Source organism: Primulina huaijiensis, chromosome 12, assembly GCF_012295235.1.
Source record: "Primulina huaijiensis isolate GDHJ02 chromosome 12, ASM1229523v2, whole genome shotgun sequence".
Classification (NCBI taxonomy): Eukaryota; Viridiplantae; Streptophyta; class Magnoliopsida; order Lamiales; family Gesneriaceae; genus Primulina; species Primulina huaijiensis.
In genome coordinates this window covers 4462901-4484228 of record NC_133317.1, presented here as the reverse complement: position 1 = coordinate 4484228, position 21328 = coordinate 4462901, and the positions used below count along the sequence as shown (strand labels likewise).

Genomic DNA, 21328 nt, shown 5'->3' with positions numbered 1-21328 from the left:
GTGTGTATGTTACGTAGCACTAATTAATAAAATGTATGTGCTAATTTCACATTAGTTAGTAATTAAATACAACGTAATCTTTTTATTATTATTAAATTTATATATATCTCCCTGTATATATGTATGTGTGTGTGTGTACAGATAGATATCCTACAGGAGACAAGTTAAAAACAACCTATATAAATAAATATGGAATAGTATGTGTTGTGTGTGAATATATATATTAAGTTAGAAATTTTTAGAATACGTACCAACAATTTGTTGAATAAATTAAATCCATATCGATTTAAAAAGTCGTAAATTTTATAAATAGGTAGAAAATATAAATTTATAATAAAATTCACATTTCTGTAATTTATTGTATATATTTTGCGAGAAATTGTTAAGACTGAAGGTAATTAAATTGGGATAATAATAATAATAATAATAATAATAAATCTCTTTGGTTTTGATGCAAGATTGAGAGTCCCGCTAGCTTGAAGACCGCATATATAGCATGCATGCACGCAGCTACTTGGGATTCAAACTTTGACTTTGACCACCACCCATTCCCAAACCTGCCTCTATATATTAAACTCATCTTAGTTACTAAAATTTTTTATTTTAACTGATCTCTCTCTTTTCTAAGCATTTCCGATTCTTGAAAACACAACACGATCATTGCGTATATATCTATGTATGCATGTCTTATCCACCTCGATCGTAATTTATAATATACGTTACTATCTAGGTAACACAACATGCTTGTTACATGCAAACAATGTATTAATTGATATATATCGAGTAAACCCGAAAGAATTTGGCTTGTTGTATTAATAGATAATAATTTTTTAATGTAGCATTTAAACAAATTATGTATTTATTATTTATTTAAAGTAAAAACTTGTGTGAGACGATCTCACGGATCGTATTTTATAAGACGGATCTCTTATTTTGGTCATCATCCATGAAAAAATATTACTTTTTATTGTGAATATCGATAGAGTTCACCCGTCTCACAGATAAAGATTCATGAGATCGTCTCACAAGAGACTTACTCTTTAATTAATTACCACCAAATTCGACGTAGGTCGACATGGGCCTTCACCTTATTATGGGCCTCACAATCAATTGAGTCATTTGTTACAAATTTTCCAAAATGTCATATTATATACATGCACATTCAATATAAAACAAATTTTCAAGATTCTCTAATCCGCTTGGAACAAAGAAAAAACACACAATCAAATATGATTTATCAATTTGGACGACGGTGACAAAATCCCACTATGCATTTCATAGTAATACCAAAATTCACTAGGAAAACATACGCATAAAATTCGACATGCTATCAAGATTCTCACTGCTGGATAAAAGCTTAGACCCAAAAAAAATCGGCATTTTCCCATCACCTCTAGAGGTCTTGGACGCTCAGACCTACGAATAACAGAACGATTCCAGTTAATAAACGCATGGTTACAGAATCGGTCATCAAGTTCAAGAAAAATATGAAAGTAACTACTTAGAAATGCCCAAGGAGAAAACCCAAGCAGCGCAATTTCTAGCAACAACTCGCATGACCATTATACACATCTAAAGAATGCAAATCATACATAAAAACATGAACTAATTGAAACAAAAAGAAATCATAACAGTAACAATTTAAATTGGATATAGCAATAAACGCATAAAAAAGGGAGGAAAGGATGTCGAAATAATAACGGCATACCTGGTGGGAGGGATTGCTTCAATTTTTCTGCCTTCTCCGCATCAAACACACAAAGTGTGTAAAGGTACTTGGAGCACCGAACTTTGAACTTTACAGCACCTTTGCTTCTCTTGATTTTAACAGAACGTGCATCCTTCCTTCTCGCAGTGAGAAGGAAATCCTTGATCTCATGGATCTGCTTAGGCTGCAAATCGCAAATCGGCGCACAAGAGTTTACATAACTTATTCTTAAAAAGTTATATTTAGAATGACTTAACTAAAGTAGTGTGAAACAGGCTACAGGCCTAAAGCACACAAAGATAGTTGCAGATGAAGAGAAGGCTCAGTAGGGGGGAGGTTTCCCCCTCAGCCTCTCCTCTTTTTTTTTTTCAATTTTCTTTTAAAACAAGTATAAATTTCATGTGTAATGAAGCGGGACTCCAAAATTGTGGCAGATTACATGTACTAGAAAAAAATTGGAACAAGAATTATCTATAAATCCTGATGCACCTACAGGCTACAACTAAGTTACGCTATTTATTTTTTAAAAAAATGACAACCTTTTAAAACCTATTTTAAACTAAATATTTTAGGTATGTGGCACACTCATGGAGTTATTATACATAGAAATTGAGAACAGATATCAATTGAAAGCAAACTTAAGATTATAAGTAGCAAACCGAACAGGCGCAGACGCATAAACATTCTAGGTCTTCCTAAGAACAGAACTAGAAAGTCAATATGTATACACTACAAAATAATTGCACTAAACAATAGATCACAAAAACATTTTGCAATATCATATTTATATAGAAATCTTCAAATATAACCGAGCTATTTTCAGCTGACAGAATAAGCATATATTGCTTATAAGCAATTTTCAGCTGACAGAATCAAGTGCACATAAATTGTTCAGCGCGTTATCTATCATGGTTATCACATACAACAAAGCTGGCGTTTTGGCTCAAGGCACGGCTAGGCCCCATCGACATGGCAGAAAGCACGATTTTTGGTTTTGAATTCTATGATTTCAAACACCAAAAACTCCAATTTTTCAAAGTTAATCTGGTTTAGATGGTGACATGGCTTTGAAGTTGAAACCACAAAATCATGATTTTACAACATCACTGAAGCCAACAAATTCATTCAGATGTAATCCAACATCAGAGAAGCAACGAGATTTTCCTATCAATTCCCACAAAAAATGAAAAAAGAAAAAATAAACCCAAATCCTCATCCACAAACTAAACAAAGCATATGCTTTTGACATTTACTGAAAGTTTTCGAACATTTCACATCCTAATCTCTCCAGTCTCCATGGAGAAAATCAAAATTCTTAATCTCAACTAAACTAGGTGATACATTAACCAATTAAAGAGTGTGATTAGCAATAATACCATTGTTTCCGGCGAGAGGTTGAGTCTAAGCTTTTTGAATAACCTGCAAGGCAGACAAAAACCCAAGGCAGGAGCATCCTGCTGTTGTACTCGGTTCAAAACAAGCCTCAAAACCCATACGATTGCATTTGGCCCAAAACAAATGGTCCTAGGCCCATAAACTATGAATGAGTAAATTCTCCACGCTCAATGATGTTTATTATCAGTGCATGGTCGTGCGACAAAAAATACTTGAACCCCCAAAATAGCCTAAGCATATGCAATTCTTGCTCCAAAATTCTTTTAGGTATCAAGACCATCTTAATCAGAGATGACAATGAAACGAGTTCGGTTAATCTCAAAGCCTGTCTCGTTGAGGAAAAAATGGACCTTGACTCGAAATAGTTCCGCACCAAAACACGGTGGGTCTCAGTTTGGGTTGTATCCGCAAACCTGTTATATGTTACATAAATTTTTTATTCTAATAAAAATGCAATACAAAACTCAACAAAATAATATATTCATCAAAATTAAATCCAATATATAACATTTTAAAAATTAATTAACAATAAGAGATCAAAATATTTTGAATAAAGGTTAATGTATTAGGATATTGAGTAGGTTTCTTGTGAGACGGTCTCACGAATTTTTATATGTAAGACAGATCAACCCTACCGATATTCACAATAAAAAGTAATACTTTTAGTATAAAAAGTAATACTTTTCCATGGATGACCCAAATAAGATATCTGTCTCACAAAATACGACCTGTGACATCGTCTCACACAAGTTTTTGCCTAGGATATAAAATATTTAATGTGATATGGTATAAAATAAAAATATTATTAGTTATAAGTATAACGGGATGGGTCCATTAAAACTTGCGACCGAACTTAGACCTGCCCCGCTTCAAATCGAGGGTCTAGACCCACCAAGAACAAGAAAGGTTTAAACCGGGATATTAACATCTCTAAAGCGAGTGAACCTATAATATACGACGCACCAGTTGCTTGTTTGTGTAATATTTTCTAAATTTATTTAGTTTATATTTAAATGATGATCAAATGTAATTATAAAAAATAGTGAGACACTACAATGTAATTTTGAGAGATGAATTAAAAAAATAAATTGTAAAATTAAAGAGAAAAAAAAGAGAATAAGAATTGAACTTACAACTTAATACTTAGGAAAAAAAGCTCTATCCGTTAAACTATATATGATTTATAACAAAATTTTAACACTTTATTAATATATATAATATAATTATTAAAACACATCAAAACACCAAAAATTTAAATATTCTAAGAGTCTCGAACTTAATAATATAGTATAGATTAGAGTGAACAAGTGTTATGGAATTCTAGTAACAAAGATAGTGTTTTAAAAATATATATATATATAATGTTTTTTTTTAAGATCACATAAAATGAAAATTCATGGTATAGGTCTTGATATGCAGAGATGGAGTATCGATATCAGATTTGATCGTCATAAAAAAAATTTAATTTCCACAGCTGATTTGCTGACATCTTTTGATTCGATTGGTTTAAAACTATTTTTGTTTTCTGTACAATTATTGAGGTTCAATGTGCTTATTTACTACCAAGTGTCTCGGTTCATAACATATTTGATGATGTCAACTTTTTTTTAGATAACGAAATTCCCGACTGTTATTTTTCAATTCACACTGAGTAAATCTTGGGCTAAAATAATAATTTGCAAATCATGTTAGATATGCCACAATCTCGTCCGAGAAAGTGGTGGTAGAAAGAATCGAATTTCTGTGTGACTGACTATTGATCAAACGCTAACATTTCCATCAACTTTGAATGATCTCTTAAGGGCTTTATAATGCATATTTAACATGGAACATGATATATATGCAACACACATTCGGGAAAATCCCTACGCATTTTTTAAACTTCGTTTCTTCATATTTGATATATTTTTAATATCTTATTTTATAATTTATACTCGTATAATATTTGAATTGCTACCCAACAAAAATATTCTTATACTGTTAGATGGCTGGTGAAATGTGCTTTCAAATACAATTTAATTTGGCTGGTGAAATGAACTCAACTGCCAACCGAATTCAATAATTTTCCAACAAAAAAATCAGCTACCCCAAAGGCAATTCACTTATATTTTTAATCGAAGTCAAAGTTGTAGGTCAGGTTAAATGTACTACAGATTAAATCTTTGAATTTAACACGATATAAAATATTCTTTATATCGAAGATTTATACAATTTTTTATATTTATAAAGACGAGTATTTTGTCATACGAAAGATAATAAATTAGGAAATAGTTCTCTTGTGAGACGATCTCACGAATAGTTATATGTAAGACGTGTCAACGCTATCGATATTCAAAATAAAAAATAATACTCTTATCATAAAAAAATAATATTTTTTCATGGATGACACAAATAAGATATCTGTCTCACAAAACACGACCCGTGAGACCGTATCACATAAGTTTTTGCCTAAAGTAAGCATGTTCAAAACGTATGCTTAGTTTAGTTTTGTATTATAATCTTTATCAAATAAAAGTTGTATACGGTACGTGATTAATTTAGTATTTTTGGTGGCTCGTGCTTATTTGTTAATTATATAGAATAATGTAACATGTACAACCAAATTCATACAAACATTCTTACAACACAAAAAATTCAATACAAAAATTTCATTTATCAAAGTCTCACGATAAATTCAATACAAAATCTTACGATATAGTAACAAAATATCAATATTATTGTTATACATATCGTTGTACGATATTTTGGTTGTACCTATAGCATTATTCAATTATATAATCTTTAAATTGTTAAATTTGATTATAATTTTTCAATTTTATATTTAATATATTAAAATAATATGATTTTATTTTATTTTTAAGACTTTAATAATTTTAAAAAAAATCGTAAAAACAATAATAATTCACATTAAAGAATGAATTACTCCTTATCAATAACACAGATTCGCCAGACAATTACGTGCTAGCTTACTACTCTCAAATGGCGATCCCGGAAGACGCTGTGGCGAAGCTCTCGATTCCCATCAAGACCCGCATCGCTCTCTTCATACTCAACAGAATCACCGACTTCTCCTGCCGGCCCGACGGCACCGTTAACCGCCGCGTCTTACATCTCCTCGATTACTGCGGGACCAGGGTGCCCCCGAACCCTAACCCCCGCAACGGCGTCAAGACCTCCGACGTCACCGTCGACTCCTCCCGCGGCCTCTGGTTCCGCCTCTTCGTCCCTACTACTAATCAACACTCCCAGAATCTCCCGGTCATCGTTTTCTTCCACGGAGGGGGGTTCGTGTACCTGACCCCTGATTTCCACGGCTACGACGCCGTATGTCGTCGTTTCGCTCGGGAGGTCTCCGCCGTTGTTGTCTCAGTGAACTACCGGCTGGCGCCGGAGCACCGTTACCCGGCGCAATACGAAGACGGCTTCGATGTCCTGGAATTCCTTGATAAGGAGAAGAATCGTATCCTGCCACCGAATGCTGACTTGTCGAGATGTTTCCTTGCCGGAGACAGCGCCGGAGGGAATCTAGCCCACCACGTGGCCGTGCGAGCGTGTCGCTCAGAGTTCACGCACCTCAAGGTACCACATTTATTGACGACAACCATTACCCAATCTTTTCAATACAATATATACTGTAATATATATTTCTCAATTTATATTCCTTGTTATAATTATAATTAAATATTATTTTTCTTTACGATTTTGACACGTGCATCTGTCTTTTTTTTTTTCTTTTTTTCTTTTTTTCGAGTGAGCATGCATTTTTTAATATAGTCACCTTATAATTGAAGATAAAATTCGAAGCTAAATTGTTAAAATTGATATGCAATAATTATAAAAGAGTGAGACACTAGTTTCTGGAGCTCGTCTTTGTGAGACGAATCTAACTCTATCGATATTCACATTAAAAAATAATATTCTTAGCCTAAAAAGTAATATTTTTTTATGGATGACCTAAATTAGAGATCCGTCTCACAAAATACAACCAGTGAAATCTTCTTTTTGTCTAATTTCTATAATATATTTTGGCTTAATATGTAGTTTAGAGATTCATTTTTAAAGCTACGGTAATGAAATATGGCATGGCAAGTTTTTTTAATTTGAGTAATGAAATATGGCATGGAAAGTTTTTTTAATTGGATATTTTGTTAAAATTGGAGTTTTAAACTCGAGAACTCGTCTCAAATATAGATCCGAGATGACCACTAATGAATTGCTTTTGTGAAACGAGTAATTATTTCCAGTTGCAACCACCCCACCAAAAAAATTAATGACGAATAATTGGTTTGTTACAGTGTAGTTATATTATATTTTATTAAATCATGCTCAAAACAAAGTGGTGGAGCCGAAATTAAATAATTTGAAATTTTTAAAAGGGCCATATTTATATATAGTAATAATAAAGAATATTTTATTTTTTTTAACAAAAAAAACCTAGTGAACGACCCTTTTTTTAAAAACTGTTTTTCAATATATATGGCAGCGCTTGAAGTGAATTTAGATTCGAAATTCGTCTTATAATTTCATTCAAATTTATGATAAGTTTTCAAATGAATAGATTTCCTCCTTGAACTTCGTTTTTATGAAACCAAACACATTCGGCACCGTTTGACTCGTTGGATGAGACGATGAAAGAGTAGAGATGTCAATGAGTCCGGGTTTTACCCAGACCCGCAATGAACCCGCCTCGTTTGGGGCGGGTTTGGGCATACTAAATGGGTCATGGGGTGGGTCTATGGTCCAATTTTTCAGACCCATCTGGGTATGGGCCGGGTCATGGGTTCTATAATACCCGTCCCATATATGTGGATATAAATGATAAATTTGATAAATATTGGTATAATTGTCATATTATGATGGGGGTTGCTACTGTATTGGATCTTAGATATAAGATGAAGCTTGTTGAATTTTATTTTCCCCTAATTTATGATGAAATATCACAATCTAAAATTGATGAAGTTCGACAAAATTGTTGTGATTTATTGGTAGATTACCAATCCAAGACAAAAAAATAATTGGAAAATAGTGGTGGTTCAGGGATTGATGGGACTTCGTCTGTTTCTAATATTGATGCATCAGATATTAATATTTTAGATATGTATGATAAATAAGTGGCTTCAAGTTCAAGCCAAGCTGCGTCAAAATCCCTAACCGAGTTGGATATGTATTTGGAAGAAATTGTCTTGCCACGAACTCAACATTTTGATATTCTTAGTTGGTGGAAGACGAATGGGGTCAAATATCTAAATTTACAGAAAATGGCAAAGGATATTTTTAGATATTCATGTGTCAACTGTTGCATCTGAATCTACTTTTGCAATAGTGGAAGAATAGTTGGTCCTCATCGTAGTAGGCTTAATCCAACAACTTTGGAGGCATTGATATGCTCACGAAGATGGTTGTGAGGTGAGGTGGAAGGTTATTTTGTTATTGTACTTTCATTTTAATTTCGTTACTGTACTTTTTCTCTTTAAATTATATTTTTTTACTGTTTTAAATTACAGTTTTATATTTTCAATGTACTTTCTCTCTTTAATTTTGTAGGTAATTCTTCATGTAATTACCAACTTGTCCCACCATTCTTGATGAAGAAGAAGATGATCTTGAAGAATGTGTCTGAAATCATGCTTACTCGCTGATTTTATATTGATCTGTTTAAATTCTGTTATGACTTATTTTTGGGGATGTCAAGACTTTTTTTGGAGAGTTAGTAACTCTTTTTTGAGTAGGTCTCTTGTGAGACGGTCTCACGAATCTTTATCTGTGAGACGGGTCAACCCTACCGATATTCACAATAAAAAGTAACACTCTTAGCATAAAAAGTAATACTTTTTCATGGATGATCCAAATAAGATATCCATCTCACAAAATACAACCCGTGAGACCGTCTCATACAAGTTTTTGCTCTCTTTTTTTATGTAATTCATTATGTTATGAAAATATTTTGTTTGTTATTATTAAGTGTGGTCGAAGATATGAATTAGTTTTCTATTTGTTGGAGATTACTGTTTTCATATAAAAAAAATTCGGGTCTCATGGGTCTGGCGGGTCTACCCGGCCCCATTTCGTATACGGGGTGGGGAGGGTTCGAAGAATATTTAATCGGGGTGGGGCGGGTAATGGGTCCGAGTTTTTTTCATGGGGCGGGTCTTGGGTTTAGTCATATCCGTCCCATACCCACCCCATTGACATCTCTATGAAAGAGAATGAATGTATAATATGAGTGGTAAAAAATTGATAAATATAAGTAGTTTATGTAGTATAATTATTCATTTATTATATGGTGGTATTTGGTGTGAGTCGATTGTTTGTCGAATAATTCATACTTATTAACGACATCAAATAACACCCTGAGAGTAAATCGATGTCAACTAATCTTGCTTCGAAATGAAGGTGATCGGAGTTGTGGCCATCCAGCCGTTTTTCGGAGGAGAAGAACGCACCAAAGCAGAGACAGAGCTAGCGGAAGTCGACCTACTCGTATCGGTTAAACGAACCGATTGGATGTGGAAAGCATTTCTACCAGAGGGGGGAGGCATGGACCGAGACCACCAAGTGATCAACGTGAGCGGCCCAAACGCAGCGGACATCTCTAAGTTAGATTTCCCGGCGACAATGGTGGTGGTGGCGGGATTCGACTCGCTCAAAGATTGGCAGAAAAAGTATTACGAGTGGCTCAAGAGATCCGGGAAAGAAGCATATTTGCTGGAGTACCCGACCATGATTCATGCCTTTTACATTTTTCCCGAGCTTCCTGAATCTAAGCAGCTTGTATCCCAAGCCCGCCAGTTCATTCTTAAGCAGTGTTCCAAACTTAATGTTGAGTAGACTCGTGTATTATGCGTACTATAAATAATAATCCCAAACTAATATATTTGGATTTGCATTCCTATATATGAGGTAAGAGTTTGATTAGACGAAGATAATTTGTGAGACGGTCTTACATGTCTTTATCCGTTAGATGGGTCGACCTGGCTCATATCTATATTTGTATTTATGTTCTTCACTTTTTATATGTAAATTAAAACAAAAAATCTAGATTGTTGATTTCTTGGATTCATTCATTTATTTAGCAAAGCCATTATGATTAACACTTCTAGGTGTGTAAATAAATATAAATACTTATTCACTTTCTAAATATAAAGTTATGATAAAAATTTATAATGGTCATATTTTTAATTTAATTTAATTTAATTATCAAACAATTTCTAAATTATCTCTTAATCTTTTCTTTTTTTTTTTGACTTAAATATGTCCACCAAATACTATTCCGGCGAAATTCATCGGGTATAGTATAATGTTTGTTATATATACTCGACTTTAAACCAATCTATACTATAAGGTATACAGTTTCATCATATCTAATAAGCGTGTGTCACCTCAACGATGCTCATAACAGTACTTACCGTGAGTGTACGTGATATTAAAAATATATATTGCTGTATTTTTGAATCTTTCTAAACTGCCACTTCCAATATTAAAACTCAGAATCTTGATCTTTCGAAATATTTTTCTTGTATTCTAGAAATACTGTCTGTCTTGTTTCCAATGACGATGATGTAATGTATTAGAAGTATTCTAATAATTTGAATTTTGGAATATAATTTGTGAGTGACGTGAAATTGACTTCGAAGACTTAAAAAAAGATTTTGACTAAGTTTCCCTTCTGGGAGTCGATGCGGAGACTCCATAGCGAAGCAGTCTTTTCCCGCAGCTTCTCCGTTAAATTTGGGCCATAATGTTTCCAGATATTACAAGAAAAAATTAATTTGAATATTATTTATATTTCATTATTTAATAAATTAATATTAGTGGCTTTTGTCTCGATTATTCCACTTTAGAAATAACATTATTTTTTGTTAAAAATAAATAAATAACATTATTTTTTGTTAAAAAAATGAAAAAAAAAGTAACATTATTTTAAAATCACTGAACATGGAACCATAATTGTGCTACTATGAAGTCTTAAATTCTACAATGTAATATGAATAAATAACTCAAATGATTACTTCATCTCTATTTTGTTATATTTAGTTTTCATGGTATTGCGATGAAAGAAATTTTTGGACACTCAGACGAGCCGTCAACTCGATTCATGTCTACAGTGAAAAATAATATTTTTAAGACAAAAAATAATTTTTTTTATGATTCGCGTCGAATTGGATATTTGTCTCACAAAATTAACCGATACGACGATCTTATAGGAGCTTTTGTAAACAAAATAAATACTCATACATAAGCATCTGGTGAAAAAAAATTCTCCATCATCGTTACATTTTAATACATAAAACTCACTTTTTTAAATAAAATTAAAATTGAATACATAAGAATGTCGTGTTCCAAATGTAACTCTAGCAAGTCTCTTGTTAGACGATCTCACGTACCTTTATCCATGATCCATGTCACTATACTAGTATTTATAATAATAAATAATATTTTTGATATAAAAAATAATAATTTTAATAAATGATTTAGATATGATATATGTCTCATAAAATTGATTCGCGAGAATATTTTACATTTTTTTAAAATAATTTTACAAGGCGAATTCTCGTTGGTCCATCTAACGTGACAATCGAAACTTATTGGAGATCCCAAAAGTCATTATTAGTCCAATTACAACTGGGCTTGACCGTAATTATTACACAATACAAGGGTCAAAATCAAAATAAATCTCTATAATTAGCTCCGCAGTGCTGCTTTACTCATCCACCAAAATGGCGCATAAGCAGCTATTATTAGCAAATTTGGTTACGTTTGGAGCCGTATTTCTACTCATTAGCTCTTCGTTGGCTGAAATCATATTTGAGGAGCGTTTTGAAGGTATGCTGAGCTTTTTCAATCTTGTTTGCTTTGTTTGGAATCATGCAAAGAATCTTGAGTTTGAAATGAAATCTAGTTGAAGGTTTTTTGAAGTATGTATTACTTGATTTGGAAGTGTCTACAAATTTGCTTTTTAACTTATTTTGGTTCCATTAGTGATGATAAAACTAGTTATTTTGAAGAACTGGGTAGTTCTTGCTAGATTCAAGAAACGTGTTATTTGCAGTTGCTTATTGGTTGTGTTTTATTTTGATTTGTGATATCAGAATGAAGTTTATTTGGTCCCTTTACTTTAATTTTTTGTGCTGTGTGAGTGGATGTTTTTGAAAATGTTAATGTGCGTGTTTGTGGGATTCTTGTGTGGAAAAAGATGGGTGGCAGAGTAGGTGGGTGAAGTCGGATTGGAAGAGGAGCGAAGGAAAAGCTGGTTCTTTTAAGCACACTGCTGGGAAGTGGAACGGTGATCCCGATGATAAAGGTTTGGTTTCCTCTACAATATGCTTGCTATGCTAGTATTACATTTCCAAGAAAATATTATGGTTCGACTTTCTGTGACTTTTAATTATATACTCTCGATGTGCTCGTACATGAAGTTGTAGTTGGTAGCTTCCCATGTCACTTGTATTATGAGATGTTTTAGAGATTTGACCCTTCATATCACGCTTTAGTTCATGGTTTCTTTCATCAGCGCAACGAAAAAGACTGAAAAATTCGCACTTCTATGAGAATGGACCCCACTTAAGTTTGTGTGGCTCCTGTGTGGTTTGGAGTTTTTGTTTTGTTTTGTTTTGTTTTGTTTGTGAGACAATCTACCAGCATTTCAACCAGAGGTGTGACCAAGAAGAAAATTAGAAATAAGAATGGCAATTGGCAATCATTGGCCGGTATTCTTAAGATTGCTGTTTCATATAGAACTGCATCTATGTGAAAATCAGTTATGATTTACTTGATGTTTTGCATTTCCACGTATCTGGAAGTTCATAAATAGCTTGTTTCGAATTAGATCCATTCGAGATTACTCTGATTCCTTTCAGGTATTCAAACCGCGATTGACGCTAGGCATACTGTCATATCGGCTAAGATACCCGAATTCGACAATAAGAATAGAACCCTGGTTGTTCAATATTCCATTAGATTTGAGCAGGACATAGAATGCGGTGGAGGCTACTTGAAGCTTCTTTCTGGTTATGTTAACCAAAAGAAATTTGGTGGTGACACACCTTACAGGTATACAAAGTTCTCTGTGGCTTGGTTTCTGTAAAGTTGATGGAATGGCTCTGCTTGTTGCTCGACATCGATTAATATGAACCCAAGTGTATCAAAATTTTATCAAGTTTTTTTTTTTTTTATCGTTCCCTTATCGACTTGGTCCTAGATTCATGATTCATTTGTGCGGCAATAATTCTTTTCCTGAAATGAAGCCATTTTAGCAGAATTCGTTCGTTAAACTATACATTCACTTGCGCTGTAGTTTTGGTATGGCTGTCAAACTGTTTACACTCGTATTTCAGTTCTTAACTTTGTTTGAATAATAAATCTGCCAAACGGTACTTTCCTATGGAACAAATTCTTCCATGGAACCTTTCCAGGAATTCCCTGGTTGCTCTCATATTGTTTAAATTTTTTTATCTCTGCAGTTTAATGTTTGGACCTGATATCTGTGGCACGCAGATGAAGAAACTTCATGTCATACTTTCCTATCAGGGTCAAAATTACCCCATCAAGAAGGATCTGCAATGTGAAACAGACAAATTAACCCATTTTTACACATTCATTCTTCGACCTGATGCAACATATAGCATCCTGATTGATGGTCGAGAAAGAGACTCTGGAAGCATGTATACAGACTGGGACATCCTACCTCCAAGAAAAATTAAAGAAGTGACGGCAAAAAGGGTATCATCATATTATCCTTCCAGCCTTAACCAAACCAAATAATTTATCATGGATTTTATTTGTCTTCAACTCGAAGGCAGTGTATTAAACTCTTCTTGAAGTTAGGCTGAAGATTTTTAATGCATTACAGTTCGAATTTTAAAGTTGTTTTTGAGTTGAGTGCAGAGTTTATTGCAGATGAATGAACAAAATACAATGTAGTTAGATAGTACTTTGATTTCCTGCATACGTCTTTAGCCTGCAGATTGGGATGATAGAGAATATATTGAAGATCCAAATGATGTCAAACCTGAGGTATTGTGATTTGCGGCATATAGCATGTTTTCAGTTGTATATAATGTTAATGATATCTATTAATATATATGTTAAAATCGCAGGGATATGATTCCATTCCTCGGGAGATACCTGATCCAAAGGCAAATAAGGTAATTAATTATCTGCAAAGATCGCCTTTGGATGTATGAGTTTGAAATATACGGATTTGAAATCCACCATCCATGCCTATAATGTATGTTTGACAATAAGAAAAATTCAATAATTTCAAATTTATCTTTCAATCCAATAGATTCTTAGGCTAAGACGCTAGGCATTTCATAAAATTGAAATTTTCCAAGCACTTTGTCGATCCGAGTCTGTCAATTCAAACACATCATAATTCTTACAGCTACTTTTGTTTACTTTCTATGAATTGTTTTCTAGAGATACTTCCTAGAAACATAACCAAACAATTATTTTATATTCAATTTTTTTCATCACTTTGAAAAATCAATTTTATTATTATGTTATGTTTTCAAAACTTTACACTAATTACATAACATGAAAAAACCTAAATAACCTAACACATTATGGTAATTTTAAGTTGTTTTCCCTTCCAAACATAAGCATACATGTAACATTGTCACATTCTCCTATTCAACAATGCATTTCGATGATATGTTGTTTGACAATAGCATTAACATATCCCATGGCATTGGTTTCAACGAACTTGTAGCATGCTTTCAACTTAGTTAATGAAAATGATTGTCATGACTCTTGAGGTGCCTTGCTATCGAATATTGTCGCAAACTTCTAGCAAATCAGAAAGATAAAATTATGATGTACATGGTTATTTGTTTTCATGAGCAGCCAGCTGACTGGGATGAAGAAGATGATGGAATATGGAAAGCGGCAAAAATTCCAAATCCTGCATACAAGGGACCGTGGAAGCCTAAGGTAACATGCTTTTGGTATTATTGCTTTTAATCAAACTATTGCTTTGAATGTTAATGATGGTTCTCACACACACTAATGACACTTCTTTCATGAGACAGAAAATCAAAAATCCTAATTATAAAGGAAAGTGGAAGATCCCTTGGATTGATAATCCTGGTATGGTGAACTAGTAGTGGCTGCAATTTTAGTATCGTTCCAAAATTCTCTGAATATTTGTTTTCTTTTTGTCAGATTTTGAAGATGATCCTGATCTATATGTTCTAAAGCCCATCAAGTATGTTGGGATCGAAGTTTGGCAGGTGAGTCTTAATAGGTCGATCCGTAAAGGTTCAGCAAAATAACATTTTTCATGTTCTTATTTTGATGGCGGTTTCCGTTTTCAATATTTTCAGGTGAAGGCAGGATCTGTTTATGACAACATTTTAGTTTGTGATGATCCTGAATATGCAAAGAAAGTAGTTGAGGAAGTATTTTCCAACAGGGAGGTCGGCTTCTGCTCCTATCTCTAACTAAGAAACTTCTTGTTGTCGCAAGCCATCTAACTTCTTTTTCTCCGCTATGTTATGTCGTTTTTCTGATGATATAGATTGAAAAAGAAGCCTTTGAAGAAGCAGAAAAAGTGAGAAAAGCTAAAGAAGACGAGGTTCTGATCAAAGCCCATGGCTTACTTATTGTGTTTTAAATTGATCAATGGAGACCTTAAATTGATCAATGGAGACCTTACCTCTCTTTTTGTCATTTTGTGCAGGAAGCTCAAAGAGCGAGAGAGGAAGGTGAAAAAAGGAGAAGAGAAAGAGGTCATGATCGAAGGTATCACGACAAGGAACGCTACAAGGACAGATACAGGAAAGTAAGTGTCTCTCTTGCTCAAGCTGTTCGATGTGACATACACCCCGTCCCCCTTTCCTTAACCTGAGCTGTATGGATAACACATAATCTTCATAAATATTCTCTTTATTAAAATTTATTAGGTGACGCCGGATAATCAACAGCTCATGTTTTCGCAAACATATGCAAAGTTTTCCTTATCTTTAACCTTCAACCGGAGCTCCCAGATTCATTTGATAATTCTACATACGCGCACACACTCACAGCAGCATTCTTTTTTAATATAAATCGGTTCGATGTAGATAGTGTAGTTGGTGCCATTTTCCTTCTGGGGTTACCATTCTCTTCGTTCTTCATATTCATGTGCTAAATAAAGTACCTCTAGTAACTTACCATGCCATTTTGGTTTTTGCAGCATCGCCACGATTATATGGACGATTACCATGTGAGTTGACACGCCTTGTCCGTTCCACTGGACTTGTCTTGATATGTACTTCTGCCAATAAAAATTGGACTGAAGTCTTGCTTTTCATCTTTTGCAGGACGAACTTTGAGATAGGGTTGCGACCAACAAATCACTCCTGTGTTGTTCTGCCATTATGTTGCGTTCAAGTGCACTATTTTGAGTCCATGCAATCTAAATATAGTTTCATACTTAAGTGGTATCGTTACGCAGTTTCATGTTCGTGGTTTATCTTTTAAGGTTGTTTTTTTGGCAATTAAGATTTCATGCTTGAAATCATATTCCAAAGTTTTGCTCCATATATTTTGATAAATGAGTATGACTTTGTCTGATTTGTGAAGATGAAGTGATGAATTAAAATCCAACAATATTTCATTTTAAATATCCACGATATGATTTTGCGTCCATTCAACCCAAAAAATCAGCAGTAACATAATTGAGAAAGGTGCACAGGCTCCTTGATTTTTCACATCAAATTGCTATTGAATTCGAAATAATTTAACTAAATCATCAAATAGGGTGGAAGTATTCCAGGGCAGGCAGAGTCCCCATCTCGTGTAAACAAGTATAAATTCACTTGCTCTTACAAAATTTCTTATAAAGAACGGCTTCGATACGATTTAAGATATGGTTGAGACTGAGGTAGTCGAGAAAGTCGTTATCAAGAGGTCAGATGCCTGAAACAACCTGCAATAATTTGAACTAAGGACGGGCTGCTTGTAGTTTTAGAAAAGCTTTGGTTCACTGTATCGTGCAGGGATAAAGCAAGAAGACTGACGGAGACTATGTGCTAAGATATCAAGTTTGAAGTAAAATTAATAAAATAGGTACCGCATTTGTATGAATAGGTCATCTTCTTCGCACTGCAGCGGCCTGACCCCGTCCAGCAAGCGCCTGCTGTGAGGCAGGTTGCCCATTAGCTTGTTCCTCAGGCATGTTCATGGCTTGAGTCATGGCATTCATGGCGATGAGCCCAAGAGGGATCAAGTACATCCACTACGAAAATAATGAAAATTAGCATTTAGTGTGTATTTGTACCCACATTAAACACTAACGTGAAGATGAGGGGCAAATTAAAAAGCAACATAAAAAGGAGTGTGCCAATTTGAACTCACGTATTTAGCCCAGAAGGACCTCTCTGGTGGCTTCATTTCTTCACCTTGTCCATCTTCACCAACAGCTGCTGCTTCGGTAAATACCGGAGTCCTGCTTCAAAATATTGAATCCAATTACAACAATGCCAATGAAGACCATGATCTAGAAATATGCATTCTGGGTTGAAAATACTCTGGGATGGTTCGGCTTATTTTAGAACTATATCACGTAGAATTTTACTTTAGTCTGAGTCCCTCACAAGATTGTGAAAGTCAACTTGGGTTAAGTTTTCAGTCTTTCATTTTTAAATATATCAAGTAATTATCAATAATATACACTCATCCCAAAACTCTCTACTTACAAGTTGGAACGATTAGACGAATATGCGGTACTTGCATAAATTAGCTCAGTGGCAAAATTATTTTGGGCACTTGGCACATAATAACTCCCAACAACCACAAGCTCCGAAAATTAACTTGAAATACATATGAGATCATTCATTCAAATAAAATACATAGTACAAAAATTTAAAAGGACGAGCCAAAGAGATATTACCTAGGGGCCATATCACTGCTCTTCAAGACCGTGTGAGACTTAAAAGACCACTTTGAAGGCTGATGTGAAATTAGCAAGTGCAAAACAACAAGTAACATCATTTAGACAAGTCCCGAGTAACCAGTAGAAACTTGTGAAGAATATAGAAAACACGGGAAACAAATAGAAGGTAATCAACATTCTCTGTCAGGACAGGCTTACCAATTTCAATAGGCGGGGATATTGGCACGACCCTGGAGAGCCATAATTTACAGCCACTATATTCACACCTTCCTGTCATCCATACCAAATCTCAAAACAATAATATCGCGAGATACTCCTTGGAGAAACAAGGAAAGAACGGTGTACTTAATGATCAAATAGCCAATTCTTCACCCAAGAGACCATAAAATGGTTGATTTCATACTTTAATTCCTCGCTCAAGTTATTTGTGAGGACTTCATACAGATCCAATTAACTAAGTCGTTTGATAACTTGGTCAGCATAAATTGTTTCGGTACTAATTAATTCTCATTACCTAGAAAATAGACTGCTGGAATGTCTGGTTACTTGACCAATCATCAGACCAAAGACAAACCAATGACTTCAAAGTTAATGCACCAAGAAAGTAAGTGAACCAAATACTTTATAGGAGATTTCAGAATTGCTTTATTTATTTGCACAAGGAATGAACAGTTGTGAAAGATAAGACATTGTTAAACATAGAAATATAGAATATAATAATCCAAAATGCATGAACTTCAGAATTTGTGGGTATGACAAACAAATGGTAACTGACATAACATCCATTACGAAGTTTCGGACAATTCCTTCTTTCAAAGTCTTTCAAGTACTACATGATGAATAACCTGATTCCTAAGGTTGAATCAGAAGTAGAAAAATAGGGAATACAAAGTTACTAGTTAGTTGCAAGGAGGACAAAGGGAGCAGTTCAGGTTATTAATGAAATGGTTATCGAGGTGATAGTGAAGAAAATGGAGTCGTCGTTATTGCGGTAGTCTTTGTTTTTTGTCTCTTTTAAAACTTTGCAACTTTCATACGACCTAGAGCTAACGGCAATAATTTCAATTTCTTCATGATAACATTTCAGGAAAGTGGAGGAAATGTGAATATTGTCAACTCTGAATTGAACAAACCAACATGCATGTCCACAAAAGTTTCAACCAATGAGATTCATGCGTATACAAGATAACCTACAATTCAATTACTGTTTACAGCATGTTCCACCACAGAAAATTACATGGTTCAGAAAATTATTACCATGTGTATGACAAAATGCTCATCCAATGTATCCTGAATAAGACATCTCTGCAAGCCAACAAGAAGAGTAAATAGAACAACATCAAGGATACTAATACAGATAGAGGCAACAAAATAATAATTTCAAACTTAGGAATACGCAATAACAAATCAGGTCAGCATATGTATAATATATGGATTATTTCATGTTATTGCACATGGAACACTAAAATACCAGCTAAAATGTAGTGTGTTTATTGCTGCAGTATCGAAGGTGATTTCATAATGTTTATTTTCCACAAAAGATTCATCCACATAGAATCTGGATGATGTGTTGTAAACATGAAAGACTAAGAAATCAATATCATGAATAGATCGCCCAGATTCAGGTCTAAGGCATTAATATCACTTCCACTAGAACTAAGAAAAACTGTTAGTTAATTTTCACTTTTCAAAAGCTAAGTGAAATCTCTTTAGCATACAAAATAATGATCAAAAGTCGCTATAGCTGGATGTAACATTGATCTATATCTCAGAACCTGTCCGCCAACAAAAAGAATAGATACAACTAAGGCATGCCATAACACTTAAATTCCAACCTCAACATGGTGACCAAAAACTTTGAGCGAAACTTGCTCAATTAAAATATCAATCCGAAATTCATACAGCACTCCAACATGCACACGTGTAAAAATCGTTCCAGTGGCAAACCCAAATTCATTTGCAAACCCACCGCCTTAACAGATGAGAGAACATATTCTCTTTCAGGAGTGTTCGGCACGCTAGATGGTAATCTTATCCTATAAAAGTCATCTTCTTCCAAAAGTCTCTGCAAGATTATTTCACAAAGTGTCATTACACCCAGTAAGAAGAAAAAAATCTCAAATTCAAACATTTAAATTCAGAGGTAACACTCAAATTCGAGTCATAGAAACCAGAATTGCAACGTAGGTTTACTTTGAAATCCACTTTATGTGTCTCAGTGAAGATGTCCCTCGTGAACCGAAGCTTCGTGAGCGTCTGTCACATATAACCAGAAGTTAATGTTCATCCCGAAATACAATACGAAAACTCTTGACAAGTGTGTTACAAACAATCTATTTGCTTAAAAATATTTTGGCATTGCTATTCGTAATCAATTTCTAATAAAACTTTTGAACAATCACAAAAACTATACAAGGATCAAAATGGTACTGATGATTTGCACTAATAGATCAGCATAGTTTGCTCACGATTAAGCTAAATCATGCCACAAAAGAATAACTTCTTTTGCATCCCAGGAACATATGAATATCAGTGTCATATGGAAAAAGAGATATATGATACAAAACACTGCACCTGATTCCAGTGCTTGTCCCGGAACTAGCAGAACTTTTTTCCGGCATCCTTCCAATAAGTTATTTGACAATAATTTATCCCCAAAATCACAATTATTAATCAGATTATTTTCCCGTCAGTGTAAATATTTTTCCGTTTTTATTGTTATATATTTTAGCTAAAAACACAATCTTTTCGACCCACATACATTAATGAACCAATTACTAAATAAAAAACGAACACTGATTCACAAGGGTATTCAGTAGAAATGCTGGAACAGTACCACGCCACCATGCGACCACGTCTTGAGGCGAGCCGAGAAAGTTCCTGCGGGTGAGAACTCGGACTCCCCAAAGGCGTGCTCGAGGGTGAACTGGATTTTGGAGTCCAGATCCGAATTGGAATCCATCGATCGCTTGCGGGTAGAAGGGGGCGTATAAACAGGTCGGGTGGCGCCAACCGGGTCAGGAGATCGGCCGCCCTCGAGCCCAAACTCTTCGTCGTCTAAGAGGAGCTCATCGGATTGGAACCCAGACGACGTCGTAATCGACAGGAAGAGAATCATGGATAGCAAGATTGATTTCATGGCGCTGAAATTGAATCAATCGAGGGTTCGATGATAGACAGTGTACTGCTATTAACTCCAATCTTAGGAAAAATTTAATGGTTCCAGGGGCCGGGCTTTGGAACCCTTGGATTTATTATAAAATTTATCTATATTTTGAAAATTATTTAATTGTAAAAAATATAATAATATGAAATATATTGATAATATTAATAACCGGAAGTCTTTGCTT

At 34.3% G+C, this 21328-nt stretch overlaps 4 protein-coding genes across 6 annotated transcripts; 2 read left to right on the top strand and 2 right to left on the bottom strand.

Annotated features, from left to right (window-relative positions):
* Positions 1-1168: 1168 nt before the first annotated feature.
* On the bottom strand, positions 1169-3191 carry LOC140990318 (large ribosomal subunit protein eL38z/eL38y-like). Of its 2 annotated transcripts, XM_073459940.1 has the most exons (4): positions 3085-3145; positions 2632-2814; positions 1709-1892; positions 1169-1416 (listed from the first exon to the last, which is right to left on the bottom strand). In XM_073459940.1, the coding sequence occupies exons 2-4, from the start codon at positions 2677-2679 to the stop codon at positions 1394-1396; spliced, it is 255 nt and encodes an 84-aa protein (XP_073316041.1). In that variant the 5' UTR covers positions 2680-2814; positions 3085-3145; the 3' UTR covers positions 1169-1393. The 2 variants fall into 2 exon arrangements, with proteins under 2 accessions (XP_073316041.1, XP_073316042.1); XM_073459941.1 differs by lacking the exon at positions 2632-2814 and having other exon boundaries at positions 3085-3191.
* A 2835-nt stretch (positions 3192-6026) lies between these two features.
* Positions 6027-10058, top strand: LOC140990755 (probable carboxylesterase 18). The gene is made up of 2 exons (XM_073460597.1): positions 6027-6682; positions 9497-10058. The coding sequence occupies exons 1-2, from the start codon at positions 6083-6085 to the stop codon at positions 9929-9931; spliced, it is 1035 nt and encodes a 344-aa protein (XP_073316698.1). The 5' UTR covers positions 6027-6082; the 3' UTR covers positions 9932-10058.
* Positions 10059-11768: 1710 nt separating this feature from the next.
* On the top strand, positions 11769-16711 carry LOC140989278 (calreticulin-3-like). 2 transcript variants are annotated; one of them, XM_073458446.1, is made up of 14 exons: positions 11769-11926; positions 12297-12404; positions 12961-13153; positions 13564-13822; positions 14060-14116; positions 14200-14247; positions 14948-15034; positions 15133-15190; positions 15266-15333; positions 15427-15519; positions 15621-15677; positions 15783-15884; positions 16278-16307; positions 16405-16711. In XM_073458446.1, the coding sequence occupies exons 1-14, from the start codon at positions 11821-11823 to the stop codon at positions 16414-16416; spliced, it is 1278 nt and encodes a 425-aa protein (XP_073314547.1). In that variant the 5' UTR covers positions 11769-11820; the 3' UTR covers positions 16417-16711. The 2 variants fall into 2 exon arrangements, with proteins under 2 accessions (XP_073314547.1, XP_073314548.1); XM_073458447.1 differs by lacking the exon at positions 16405-16711 and having other exon boundaries at positions 15783-15915; positions 16169-16308.
* A 252-nt stretch (positions 16712-16963) lies between these two features.
* Positions 16964-21220, bottom strand: LOC140989279 (uncharacterized). Its single transcript, XM_073458448.1, has 9 exons — positions 20815-21220; positions 20172-20234; positions 19948-20043; positions 19236-19283; positions 18177-18248; positions 17976-18034; positions 17441-17531; positions 17157-17321; positions 16964-17012 (listed from the first exon to the last, which is right to left on the bottom strand). The coding sequence occupies exons 1-8, from the start codon at positions 21115-21117 to the stop codon at positions 17175-17177; spliced, it is 879 nt and encodes a 292-aa protein (XP_073314549.1). The 5' UTR covers positions 21118-21220; the 3' UTR covers positions 16964-17012; positions 17157-17174.
* Between the last annotated feature and the right edge of the window lie 108 nt (positions 21221-21328).

Bases quoted from the DNA above. Each gene is read 5' to 3' on its own strand.
- LOC140990318 (XM_073459940.1), bottom strand. From the start codon at position 2,679: ATGTCGATGGGGCCTAGCCGTGCCTTGAGCCAAAACGCCAGCTTTGTT. The intron at 1,893-2,631 runs GTATGTGATAAC...TGCGATTTGCAG, and splicing joins GCCAAAACGCCAGCTTTGTT to CCTAAGCAGATCCATGAGAT. The intron at 1,417-1,708 runs GTATGCCGTTAT...TGTTATTCGTAG, and splicing joins GAAGCAATCCCTCCCACCAG to GTCTGAGCGTCCAAGACCTC.
- LOC140990755 (XM_073460597.1), top strand. From the start codon at position 6,083: ATGGCGATCCCGGAAGACGCTGTGGCGAAGCTCTCGATTCCCATCAAG. The intron at 6,683-9,496 runs GTACCACATTTA...TTCGAAATGAAG, and splicing joins CAGAGTTCACGCACCTCAAG to GTGATCGGAGTTGTGGCCAT.
- LOC140989278 (XM_073458446.1), top strand. From the start codon at position 11,821: ATGGCGCATAAGCAGCTATTATTAGCAAATTTGGTTACGTTTGGAGCC. The intron at 13,154-13,563 runs GTATACAAAGTT...TTATCTCTGCAG, and splicing joins GGTGGTGACACACCTTACAG to TTTAATGTTTGGACCTGATA. The intron at 14,248-14,947 runs GTAATTAATTAT...TTTCATGAGCAG, and splicing joins CTGATCCAAAGGCAAATAAG to CCAGCTGACTGGGATGAAGA.
- LOC140989279 (XM_073458448.1), bottom strand. From the start codon at position 21,117: ATGAAATCAATCTTGCTATCCATGATTCTCTTCCTGTCGATTACGACG. The intron at 18,035-18,176 runs GTAAGCCTGTCC...ATTTCACATCAG, and splicing joins ATCCCCGCCTATTGAAATTG to CCTTCAAAGTGGTCTTTTAA. The intron at 17,532-17,975 runs GTAATATCTCTT...ATTTTGAAGCAG, and splicing joins AGCAGTGATATGGCCCCTAG to GACTCCGGTATTTACCGAAG.